Source organism: Ictalurus furcatus, chromosome 1, assembly GCF_023375685.1.
Source record: "Ictalurus furcatus strain D&B chromosome 1, Billie_1.0, whole genome shotgun sequence".
NCBI lineage: Eukaryota > Metazoa > Chordata > Actinopteri > Siluriformes > Ictaluridae > Ictalurus > Ictalurus furcatus.
The window spans coordinates 15,637,433-15,649,845 of record NC_071255.1 but is presented as its reverse complement, the minus strand read 5'-3'; the positions used below and the strand labels follow the sequence as shown (position 1 = coordinate 15,649,845).

Below are 12,413 nucleotides of genomic sequence, written 5' to 3'. Positions count from 1 at the left end.
ATAAGTCATAGTTTGTAACCATGTGTTAGAATAGACTGCATTAAAACATATACACTCACAGAGAACTTTATTTAGGAACACCTGTACACCTACTCATTCATGCAATTATCTAATCAGCCAATCATGTGGCAGCAGCACAACGCATAAAATCATGCAGATACGGGCCAGCAGCTTCAAGTACTCTTCATATCAACCATCAGAATGGGGAAAAATGTGATTTCAGTGATTTTGACCATGGCATGATTGTTGGTGCCCCGGCAGGCTGTTTTGAGTATTTGTATAACTGCTGATCTCCTGGGATTTTCACGCACAACTCTCTAGAGTTTACTCAAAATGGTGCAATAAAGAAAAAAACATCCAGTGAGCAGCAGTTCTACAGACGGAAATGCTTTGTTGATGAGAGAGATCAATGGAGAATTGCCAGACTGGTTCAAGCTGACAGAAAGGTTACAGTAACTCAGATAACCACTCTGTACAATTGGCGTGAGCAGAAAAGCATCTAAAAATGCACAATATATCAAAACTTGAGGTGGATGTGCTACAACAGCAGAAGACCACATCGGGTTTCACTTCTGTCAGCCAAGAACAGAAATCTGAGGCTACAGTGGGCACAGTTTCAACAAAACTGGACAGTTGAAGATTGGAAAAATGTAGCCTGGTCTGATGAAACTTGATTTCTGCTGAGGCACACAGATGGTAGGGTCAGATTTTGGTGCCAAGAGCATGAATCCACGGACCCAACCTGCCTTGTGTCCACAGTTCAGGCTGGTGGAGGTGGTGTAATGGTGTGGGGAATGCTTTGGCACACTTTGGGCCTGTTAATACCAATCAATCATCGCTTGAATGCCACAGCCTGTTTGAGAATTGTTTCTGACCATGTGCATCCCTTCATGGCCACAATTTACCATCTTCTAATGGCTACTTCCAGCATGATAATGCACCATGTCACAAAGCAAAAGTCGTCTCAAACTGGTTTCATGAACATGATAATGAGTTCAGTGTTCTTTAGTGGTCTTCCCAGCCACCGGATCTGAATCCAATAGAACTCCATTGAGATGAGGTAGAACGGGAGATTCACAGCATGAAAGTGCACCTGAAAAACCTGCAGGAATTGTGTGATGTAATCATGTCAACATGGACCAGAATCTCAAAGGAATGCTTCCAATATCTTGTGGAATACATGCCATGATGAAAGGAGGCTGTTTTGAGAGCAAAGAGAGGCCCAACCATGTATTAGTATAGTGTTCCTAATAAAGTGCTTGGTGAGTGTACTGTATATCACTTTAGAGGTAAACTAAAATAGAAATATAACAGAATCTTTAAAGTTAAAATGTATGCACTTGCAAAGTCAACTCAATTTAGCAGTTATTAAAAATATGTTTTGCTGAATAAAAGTACAGCTGAATGATTGTTTTTACACTGTAGCTCTCCGGTAGGGCTACGTGTGGCTGGTTGGATGACCTCTCCAGCAGCAGGACTGACACACAAGGCAACATTGCTGATGGCATCATACTTCTGGAGCACAGAAAAATCGCCATCCTACACACACACACAGACACACACACACAGAGTTGCAATCAAAATTATTCAACCCCAACCTCCACTGCAAATCAGGTTTATTGTCAGGTGTTTGCAATGAACAAATCAAACAAAAGCAAGTGAAATAGTTCAACACAACAAAAGCTTCAAGTGGTTTCCCCAAATTCAACTGAAAATGCAACTTATAGTGACTTCTCATTCTTATTTCACCCCTTCATGGCAAGCATCTTTAGTACTTTTTGCTGTTATGACCTGCTGCAAGCAAGATGCACAGCCAGGTAGCTTTCACATCCTGCCTTCTCAGAAATCTGGTTACAGCTGTTGATGGCTTCCTTTTTCTGCCCCGTCCAGGTATATCATGTATTTTCTGCCTCTAGCCAGTTCAGGTATTTCATGTGTTCCAGCTCAAGCACACCTGGTGCAACTAATGAAGCCCTTGATGGTTTGCTTGAGACAACTGTTTTGCATATCTGTGCTATTGTGAGGGATTCTATTCAGGGGGTTGAATCATTTTGAAACTGGATAAATCATTATAAGTTGCATTTTCAGTTGAATTTGGGGAAACCACTTGAAGACCTCATTGTGTTGAACTATTTCAATTGCTTTTGTATGATTTGTTCATTGCAAACAGCTGAATGTCTGTATAGTTTGACAATAAACCTGATTCGCAATGGGGGTTGAATCATTTTGATTGCAACTGCACATACATAGGTGCAAACCTGGTTTATAATAATAAATGGATGACTTATACATGTTGGAATAAACATGTCCAGATAAAAATAAACACACCTCCTCACAAGATGGGCTATAGGAAACAGTCATGTCAAAGGTTGCCTTACTCCAAACAGACATGCTGTATTGAGCGTGTGATCTCTGGCATGTAGTTTGGCCTGAAAACAACGTGTGACAAAATTGTCATTATACTGTACATCCATAGTGATGATTATAAGATTAATGACATAATATATATAGTGTAAATATTCCTCAAGTGCAATGCCCAGTCAAACCAAATGAATTTGAATTGAACTACAATCAGATAACAGCAACAGCTGTAATTCAACTGTAGCTTTAAATAACATGTATTTACACTGTGGGGGCTGTATGGAGCGAGCAGTAAGAGATCCAGTAATGTAACCTCCATCTTCATCTACACACCAACAATGCCCTGCAGAGAAGGGATGACAATGTCTCATATCAAAACTTTGATACAAACAATTGATATCTTTTAATTGATGTTAATCTTCTAATTGATATCTTAATAGCAGGTGATAGGAACACTGTGTTCTCCTGTTAGGAAGATTACAAATGACATAAAGAGACAAAAATCAACAGCTATAATAGTGTGAATAAAAACAGCTTCCACAGCAATAATAGACAGCTTTTAGAAACTAGAGACTTGTCTTACCAGTGCTTGGATGACATTGACTGGGCAGCCACTGGCCAAAAGCATCACACTGTGGGTGATATGGCTTGTATCCAAACAGCAGACTTTGACTGTCCCTTCCACTGGCCAATAAGCTGCTCTGCCAGTAAAACTGAAGGGCTGTAGCAAAGGGAAATCATTCAGCACTCTCAAAGGCCATGTATATTTCCTTCAAATTTGGTAGCGTTCATAAGTACAGACAGTGGTTCTTCTTATTAAATTCACCTTCCAAAAATGTTTTAATGTAATAGCAAGCCATACAGTATTATAACATTTTACTGATTGGTAAAAACAGCTTTAAAGGGGCTAGGGAGATAGAAAGAGATGGGATCAAAAGAAGGAGTATGGGTAGAAGGGGAACAGAGCCAAAAGTTACATACTAGAGTATGCTGCAAGGTGCAGGGCAGAGTTTGTATTACTCAAAAGAACATCTGAAATCTGAAACCCAGGACTGGCTGCCTGCTGCAGCTCTTCAGGGCTCAGCTTCACACTCTCTGCCAGGAGGAAGCTATAACCCACGGGTATATGGGAGCTATTGGAGAGCGAGATCAGTCTCTCTGCCTCTGCCAAGAACTTATCACCTTGCTCCCGCACCAAAGAGCATGGCCCTGGACCTGCAAAACAGTGGAAACTTGGAGATTTTAGTTGTACATCATGAATTTGTACTTGGCTGAATATACTAATGGTTGACACTCACATTTTGGAACCTGGTTGACTGGAGCTTTAGAGTCAGGTATCATGTCTCCTTTCTGGTCAACACACCAGCACTGGCGCAGGTTAAAGTGACCCAGAGGAGCACTAAAATCGGACAGTGGGCCTGGATACTGGCTAGTGTCTCCTCTGAGAAGTCTCCATAGGGACAGAGGGTTCAGGAAAATAGATGGTCCAAAAACAGTTTGAGCATTCCCATCTAGGATTTCAGATGGAAGTTCTGAAAATGCGTCAAACCTGGCCAAAGAAGGAAATACTTTCTGATGTCTTGCCTGGAATAATGCAAAGAGGAAGCCCTTAAATGATGTCATCGCTTCTGGGTTTCTTCTGTATTCTTGCAGAATATTAAGGAGTTCAGATACAGGCAGCTGCTCTCCAGCATTGTTGACTTGGCTCCACTCGCGGTAGAACAGAAAGGCTTGTTCGGGAGGGCCATCACACTGGATCTGGTGCCAGCTGCCATCTGAAGTGCACCGAGGGATGTACACATCAGAAAGTTGTGCTATTGAAGCAGGACTAGCTAGAATGGAAGTGACCGTGTTCAGGAAATACTGTGCTGCAGTAACCTGGCAGACTGTTGGACCTGTAAAGAAATATAAATGACAAAATAAGTTACAACATTTTGTTTATAACAGTTCTAACATTACACAGTTAGAAAAATGGGAACTTTGAGGATTGCTTGGCTATCCTAGGGCTCCTAGCTACTGGATCTGCTATACTATCTGCAACACTTTTAGGAAAACATTGTTGGAAGGTTTAAGGATTCCTACAGAGAGACAAACTGAAGCATTGTACACAGTTATATATCCAGAGGGACAAACCAAAGGAATTAACGAGTGTTATTACAGAATCCTGCCAAAACTGTGCAATCAAATGATCTCTTGTTTAGGAGTGGTAAAATAATTAGCCTATTATCTTTTACATTGGAAAATCTATTTTTTAATTATTATTATTCCATTTTTAAAGCAGTTCAGTATTTAAGTAGCTGTTCTGTAATGGTCTCATATTCAGTTTAAACACTACCGCCTTGTGAGAGTAAGACTGGTACTTAACGTAAGTAATAATTATGCCTTTTGACCTAATAGCAGTCTGTGAAAAGAGCTGCGTGCACTCAAAATGGACTCCATTACCACCGCTTTGTGCACAGATGTCTACAATGTCTATGAAAGCTTCTCTCGGGATTTACCCAAAAGTTACCTCACATGAACTGCCTTGTTCTGTTATGCCTGCCCTATAATCAAACATGTCATGGCCTTCGTTCAGAGTTACTACTCACACTGCAGAGAGCCTCCAGAGCTCAGAGTGTTGTGTCTAGCTCCAGTGCGGTCCATACAAAAGCAGTTCTTTCCAAGACACTGCAATGGCGCGTACACTCCATCTTTCTCGCATTTAGGAATGAACACCTCAGAGCCTGCTGACCTGCTGGATTTCACTCCTATGGCCATCCTGCTCTCCTTCTCGCACTGAGATGGGCATCTCGGTCTAGACCCAGTAGATCGCGATTCCCTAACCTCCTGTCCATTAGAGTCGACACACCAGCATTCGGAGCCCTGGCACTGGATCTCTTGATACTGGCCGTCTTCAGTGCACTGGGGCACATACAGAGATGAAGGGGTAGCAGCTGAATCGCAAATGTCATTTTGAACCACTGCCTGGAAAATTGTTCCTAGCTGGGTGTTATCTTCTGCTTTGAGCAAAGTAATTGTCTGTTGTAGTGTAGTAAAAAACTGCTCGTTTTCTAGTATTGTCCCAATAAGCCTGATCAAGTCTCTGTTGCGCTTAAGATTTACAGAGCGGCCATATGAATCTGAGATCTTCTGATCCAGATTAAAATTAACAGAATCATCTGAAAAGAACATGGCTAGCTGCAGCAGGTCCTCACCATTTTGGATCAAGCCAACCTGACTGAAAACCTGACTAAACCTCAAAGTGCCTCTGGCACCAACAGTACCAGTAAAGTTAAAATTGCCTGCATTCTTCAAAATCTTTCCCCCAAAAAGGTCCTCCTGCAGTCTCTTTGGGTTTGTGGTGAGGGACAGAGCCTTTAAAGCAAGAGCTCCTGTGGGGAATAATCCTTGAACAATCTCAGCCAGAATGTCCCCAACATCCAAGTGCTCTGACTCAGGCAAGGATCCGGAAAGACCGGATTTGGCCAGTAGCTCTTGGAATTCTAGGCTGCATGGCACGGGTGGAGAGAAGGTTTTCTGAGAGGCTGAAAATACATTATTCTGGCTGAAGTATCCAGTTGGACCATAAAAGAGCCTGGAGAGTGCTTGTCTCCTTTCAGAGCGGCAGTCTTTTGCTCCTCCGCCTACATAAACATGCAAGAAAACAGCTCAGATCCAAAATGTCAAATGTGGGAAGAATAAAGCTTTTTAATCATAATATGATCACAAGAGTTTTGGCAAGCAAAAACTCTTGGGGAATCCTAATATGACTACAATTGTTCTTTCTTTCTTTATAACGTGGCTTATAATTGAAACATCTGTGCCATGGCTAAGAACCAAAAAATGAGGCCAAGTTTTTACTGCTCCATGTAGCACCATGTTAATTAAGTGATATAATTCACAACCACTGTCATAGTGTCATGTTGACATTAAAGGGAGCATTCTAATATACATCAATATGAAACACTGCCAAGGATTCAATAATGAGTTAAGACAGGTGAATTAAATGTCCCATTTATGGATTGCGACAGTTAAAACCACAGCTTACGGTTCCTAAAATCTCAACATCATCACAGCTGGCTATGTTTTATTCAAAACTCACGACAGTTGGGAACTCCATGCTGTCGAGTCCCAAAGATCTCCTTGCCATCAGAGTCCACACACCAGCACTGCCCACCAGTCTGACATTGGGTTGGTAAGTAGCTTCCACGGGCATCACATGAAGGCACATAGACATTACCAGCCTGGGAGCTTGCAGATCGCTCACTTTCACACGGGGTTGGACCTACATCATCATACATTATTGTTATAATTAACTATTGTTAATACTTATTCATCAAATATGCTAGTGTACTCAGCAGATGCTCCACAGTTGTTCCTGTACAATCCTACACAAATCAATCTTTACTATAGAGCAAAGACTAGGCTCACTTTAGAATTTTGACTATTATACTGACTATATATGATATATTTAAACTCACATCTAAATTGCCCGGTCAAGGCCAGCTGGACAGCAAGGTATCTCCTCTGTAGGATTCGATACATGTTGGACTGAGAGAAGGCGCGTCCTACGTCCAGGCTTGAGAAAGCTGTATCATATACATCACTTAAAAGCAACTCTATTCCTGCACAGTAAAAAAAAAAGAAAAAAAAAAAGGCAGATAAGTGAAAACATGCTGGCAGAATACTGGCATGATAAAGTACCTTTAACCACACAACAGTGTATCTAAAAAATTTTGAATATCGTGGAAAAGTTCATTTTTTCTGTAATTTAATTCAAAAAGTGGAACTTTCATATATTCTAGATTCATTACACATAAAGTGATTATTTTATTTTTAGTCTTGATTAAAATCTGAGAAGAGCTGTAATCGGCTAATTAACTCATAACAGCTGCAAAGGTTTCCTGACCCTTTAATCTCTCAGTCTGGTTCAGTACAAACAATCACAATCATGGGGAAGATGAAAGTAAATTTTCATTTTATTTGGAAATCAAGGTCCCAGAGTCTGGAGGAAGAGTGGAGAGGCACAGAATCCAATTTGCATGAAGTCCAGTGTGAAGTTTCCACAGTCGGTGATGATTTCGGGTGCTATGTCATCTTCTGGTGTTGGTCCACTGTGTTTTCTCAAGTCAAGAGTCAATGCAGCGTCTACCAGGAGATTTTAGAGAACTTCATGCTTCTACCTGCTGATAAGCTTTATGGAGATGCTGATTTCCTTTTTCAGCAGGACTTGGCACCTGCCCACAGTGCCAAAACTACTAGTAACTGGTTTACTGACCATGGCATTACAGCCAACTCACCTGACCTGAACCCTATAGAGAATCTATGAGAGACACCAGACCCAACAATACAGACGAGCTGAAGGCCGCTATCAAAGCAACCTGGGCTTCCAGAACACCTCAGCAGTGCCACAGGCTGATTACCTCCATGCCATGCCGCACTGATTCGGTAATTCAGGCAAAAGGATTAAAGCCCCGACCAAGTACTGAGTGCATAAATTAACATATTTTTCAGAAGGTCAACATTTCTGTACTATAAATCCTTTATTCTAATATTTTGAGATACTGCATTTTTTATTTCCATGAGCTGTAAGCCGTAACCATCAAGATTAAAACAAAAAAAGGCTTGAAATATTTCACTTTATGTGTAATATTTTTTAAATTATATTACGGGAAAAAATTTTACTTTTCCACGATATTCAAATTTTTTGAGATGCACCTGTATACAGTTTTGTCTCACCAGTGCTGGGAAGCTCCCTGCCTCGAGTGTCAGCACAGTAACAGTAGCTGGACAGTTCAGGGAAAGTCTTTCTAAAACCACTGAATGTCTGGAAGATATCTGGAAATCTAAGACATACAGGTACCACATAAATGCTCAGTGAAAAAATGCTGAAAAGTAAATAATTACTCTAAGAAATCTAAAAGTTCATACCAACACAACAGGTTCATTATAAAAACATGGCGGTACTTTAAAAAGTGTGCTGTACTTAAATGACCGATAATGGCAGATTTTTGAATGGATAATATGGAAATCAAGTAAAGGTGTGAACAAAACAAAGAATAAAACAAGAAATCCATCATCTTAGGTCTTTTCCGCATGTTGGCTTTGTAGACAGACTTCTAAAGAAAACTAGAAAAAATATATAACCTCCCAAAATCCTTACTGTCTATATTCCCTATTCACGGAACCATAACCCATCATGCATACCTCTCAGTAGAAAAGTTAAGAGCAGCTACTGATTTAAAACAAAGAATGCTTTTATACCATGAGTGTCCAGCTCCAGGGCAAAAAACAGCCTGCAGACAGATGTTAACTGGCCCACGGCCTCTCTCTTAGAATGTATGATAGGTGGCCCATCAGCCAACACATTGCAGTTTTTCCGTTTACTTGAAGGTTGCAGCAGACTGTGTTAATACAGATAGTTAAATAGCAAGAGCCTTTATTTTTCTCGGACTACACCTGCACTTTAATTAACTCAATAATATTCACTCATGGCTACAGACAAAATGCACAACGTTAACTGCAAGAAGGAACGATTTCAAAAGAGCTGGAAACAAGAATATGTTTTCATTGAGAGCAATAGCAAATATGTCTCTCATATGTCATGAGACTGTTGCAGTCATTAAGAAATTGAATACCATGAGACATTATGAAACAACTCATGGGCGTTATGATAAGCCGTAATCACGAAAAACCTTTCATGAATTTTTGAAAGAGTTCTTAACTAAAGTTGTCAGTCATTTGTCCCGAAAAAATGGATGAATATCATCTCATGTGTCACAACTACAAGTGTCAGGTGATATGCTGCTGCATTTATTCAACTAAAATGAAATTCACTGTATTGGAGTTGTAAAATAATATTCAGGTATTCTGATGTGGTCTAATCCGGCACCCTTGGAAACAAGTTTGGACACCCCTATTCTCTATGGTCTCATACAAACAGGGCTTCTCTTTGGGAGGATGTGTCTGTACACCACACTATGCCTGGAATACCTAAGCTACCTTATACCTAATTAAAAATGGACTGTACTTTTGATAACGTTAAAAAATGTCGAAAGAAAATGCCAGTCTTCTCAACCTACTCCTGCAAAATAACTCCTTAGATTACCATGGATGTGTAATGGAAATTAGACTCACTTAATTCAAGTCACTTTTATCTAGACACTCTACTGCACTGTTACAATTTCCTGATTATTCTTATTAAGCTATTAAGCTTTAAAAATCTAGACAAAAGCAGTTTATATTTCTAATAAATGCAGAGGGGGTGCATTTAATAAATACCACTGTGGCCTGGTGTCTCACCTGTTAAAGGTATGTAACAGATCAAAGACCATCATATTGGTGGTGTTAATCAACTTGCACTGCACAGGAAGAAAAGTCCCATCATCTGAGCACTGTGGAGGAGATGGCTCGCCAACACCGTGCAGAAGCCTACGCTCCCTGACCTGACACACACCTGGGCCTGAGACGAACGGTCAAATACAAAAATTATATTATATGAAATGATCGGATCATGGGTGCAGGAAGGGGTTTTGCAGCTCCTCCCTAGTGATAACTTCATAGGAACTTTAAAAAGGTTTTGTGTAAATCTTGTGTCTTAATATTGTGTAAATTAATTGAGGAAATGTATAATCAGAACAATAAATTGGTGAATCAAGGACACTTTTGGTAAAGTGTCTACAGCAAAGATGTCACCCAAACATTTGGCAAGCTAAAATGTCATTGTTTTTCAAGTTATATTTCAAAGAAAGCTCAAAGTAATGACACGAATACTAAAAGGTTATCGATATAGTTGATAGGTTACATGCACACAAGCCAGAGAGTGGACTTCAATAATGCAGATACAGCTTTTTCCAACATCCATGACATTTTCCTTTGCTCTCTCAGTCTTTATCTAAAAGCCTAAAATAAACAGATTGGTGAACAAGTGAACATACTTTAAAAATAAGTACATAATAATGACAACATATCACTGTCTGCAAATGCATCCCGTAGCGTCTTTTCAATTAAGCCTGTGAAATGCAGTTGTATATAAATATACTGTAACTGAATTAACAATCCACTCACACTGTGATGGTCTGCCATTCTGCCTTGTACCATAGATCTCCATGCCCTCCAGGTCCACACACCAGCACTGGCCCAGAGCTCCATCACACTGAACAGACTGGTACTCGCCTGATTCCCTGCACCGAGGCACCAGATCAGGGTCTTGGCTCAGCAATGCCCTCTGTCTCTGCAGCTGGCATGATGTCAGACCTGAGACACAGTAGTGTTGTTTGGTCATGTTCACGTGGGCACATCAGTGTGCGATAGGGAACAAAAAAAGTCAAATTAATACACTTGGCCAGAAAGCATGTCAATCTCTGTCTAAGAACTATCATAGAGGCTTAAAAGGGGTTACATTTAGGTATATATTTAACATTTTAGCCACTCACAATGCACCACAGATGTGTTCTGTCGGCTCCCAGGAATTTCACTTCCATCTCCATTAACACACCAACACTCTCCAAGATTACACTGCACATGTCTACAGACACACATGTTCTTCAGGTCATGTCTAATACACCTTAAGTGGACTTAGTCACTGAAAAGCATTTGCATCACTAAATTATAAAAATGCATCAACAGCACATTAGTTCAGTTCACTTAGTGCACCTGAAGCGACCATCCACTGAGCACTGGGGAATGTGGTCCTGCTGTTGTGCCGATCCAACAGCTCTCAGCTGTTCACACTGACTCCCAACCTCCGACTCTAGCTGGTACTCTAGAGTAGAGATATTCACAATGTTCATCCAGGAAGAAAACTACACCAGCATTAATGCCCTGGTATACACTATCTGGCCAAATGTTTGTGGACATCTGTGGACATCATGACACCCATATGTGGTTATTTGCAACACAAAGTCAGAAGCACACAATTGTATAGGATGTCTTTGTATAGTGTAGCATTACAATTCTGGTGCAGCCCAAATATGTTTTGTGTACAAAGTGAGCTCCATGAAGACATGTTTTTCCAAGGCTGGAGTGGAAGAACTCAAGTGGCCTGCACAGAGCTCAACTCCACTCAACTGACCTCAACTCCAGTCGGGATGAACTTGAACACTGCCTGCACCCCAGATCTCCTCACCCGACATCAGTGCCTGACCTCACTAATACTCTTGAGGCTGAATGGACACATTCCCACAGCCACACTCCAAAATCTAGTGGAAACCCTTCTCAAAAGAGTAGAGGTTATTATAACAGCAAAGAAGGGACTAAATCTGGAACGGGATGTTCAACAGGCACAAACGGGTATTGATAGTCAGGTGTCCACAAACTTTTGGCCATAAGCATCTTGAATAATACAGGATAATAGGGTGAACTACATCCAGCATAAACACTTCCTCTCAGGATTAATGCCATAGCTCTGAGTTTGTCAGATAAATACTGAGTTCCTCATAAATACTAGAAATGATTAAGTAATAGGTAAATAGTCTTACCAGAAATTTTGCACTGAGTAAAACAGAAGCTGCTAAGCAAGACCAAAAAGCAATAGAGGGACATCCTGCACCTGCTCCTTTTCGAATGCAAATACATACCCACTGAGAGCAGCCACATCACAGCCTTATATACAGTGTGGATCTGCACTGTCATTGCTGTATGGCACTTCAGAAGTCTCTGACCTCTTCACTATTAAAACATAAAGCTCTACTGGATGCTTCAAGCACTTAAGGATCATACACCATGATAAAGTGAGCAGCCAAGCTTGGAACTTCGAGTGTTGTTTTTTTCCTTCGCGGTAGCTACTTCACAACAAGAGCTCAGTCATGAAGGTGTCCTCATCCAAGACCAGGCTTTTTATGGATGAATGTCCCATATTGGAGTAGTGAACTTGTGTATTTCCATTTCCATACACGAATTGGGGGGATGGAAGAACTGTTCATGCACATTTAACCATATGTAAATTCATGCATCCAATGCCTTTTCTCACCCATCGACTGTGAAGCATAGTTTTAGACTACTTTTATTTGATCTCCATTTACTTGTTTGTTTGTATCTAAAAACAGTCAGTCACATAAACCTATTATCCAAGA

General features: G+C 40.6%; 1 protein-coding gene across 1 annotated transcript in view; it reads right to left on the bottom strand.

The window, feature by feature from the left end:
• tg (thyroglobulin) overlaps nucleotides 1–11,883 on the bottom strand; it is a 42,604-nt gene extending 30,721 nt beyond the window's left edge. Inside the window, exons 1-15 of the mRNA XM_053647672.1 lie at nucleotides 11,820–11,883; nucleotides 10,996–11,104; nucleotides 10,776–10,867; nucleotides 10,408–10,596; nucleotides 9,643–9,802; nucleotides 8,080–8,186; nucleotides 6,822–6,965; nucleotides 6,443–6,625; nucleotides 4,950–5,984; nucleotides 3,660–4,256; nucleotides 3,343–3,576; nucleotides 2,945–3,082; nucleotides 2,627–2,704; nucleotides 2,329–2,429; nucleotides 1,419–1,539 (exon numbers count right to left, since the gene is read on the bottom strand). Coding sequence (XP_053503647.1) covers nucleotides 1,419–1,539; nucleotides 2,329–2,429; nucleotides 2,627–2,704; nucleotides 2,945–3,082; nucleotides 3,343–3,576; nucleotides 3,660–4,256; nucleotides 4,950–5,984; nucleotides 6,443–6,625; nucleotides 6,822–6,965; nucleotides 8,080–8,186; nucleotides 9,643–9,802; nucleotides 10,408–10,596; nucleotides 10,776–10,867; nucleotides 10,996–11,104; nucleotides 11,820–11,883 — 3,352 coding nt within the window. The remainder of the gene's footprint in view (nucleotides 1–1,418; nucleotides 1,540–2,328; nucleotides 2,430–2,626; nucleotides 2,705–2,944; nucleotides 3,083–3,342; nucleotides 3,577–3,659; nucleotides 4,257–4,949; nucleotides 5,985–6,442; nucleotides 6,626–6,821; nucleotides 6,966–8,079; nucleotides 8,187–9,642; nucleotides 9,803–10,407; nucleotides 10,597–10,775; nucleotides 10,868–10,995; nucleotides 11,105–11,819) is intronic.
• Between the last annotated feature and the right edge of the window lie 530 nt (nucleotides 11,884–12,413).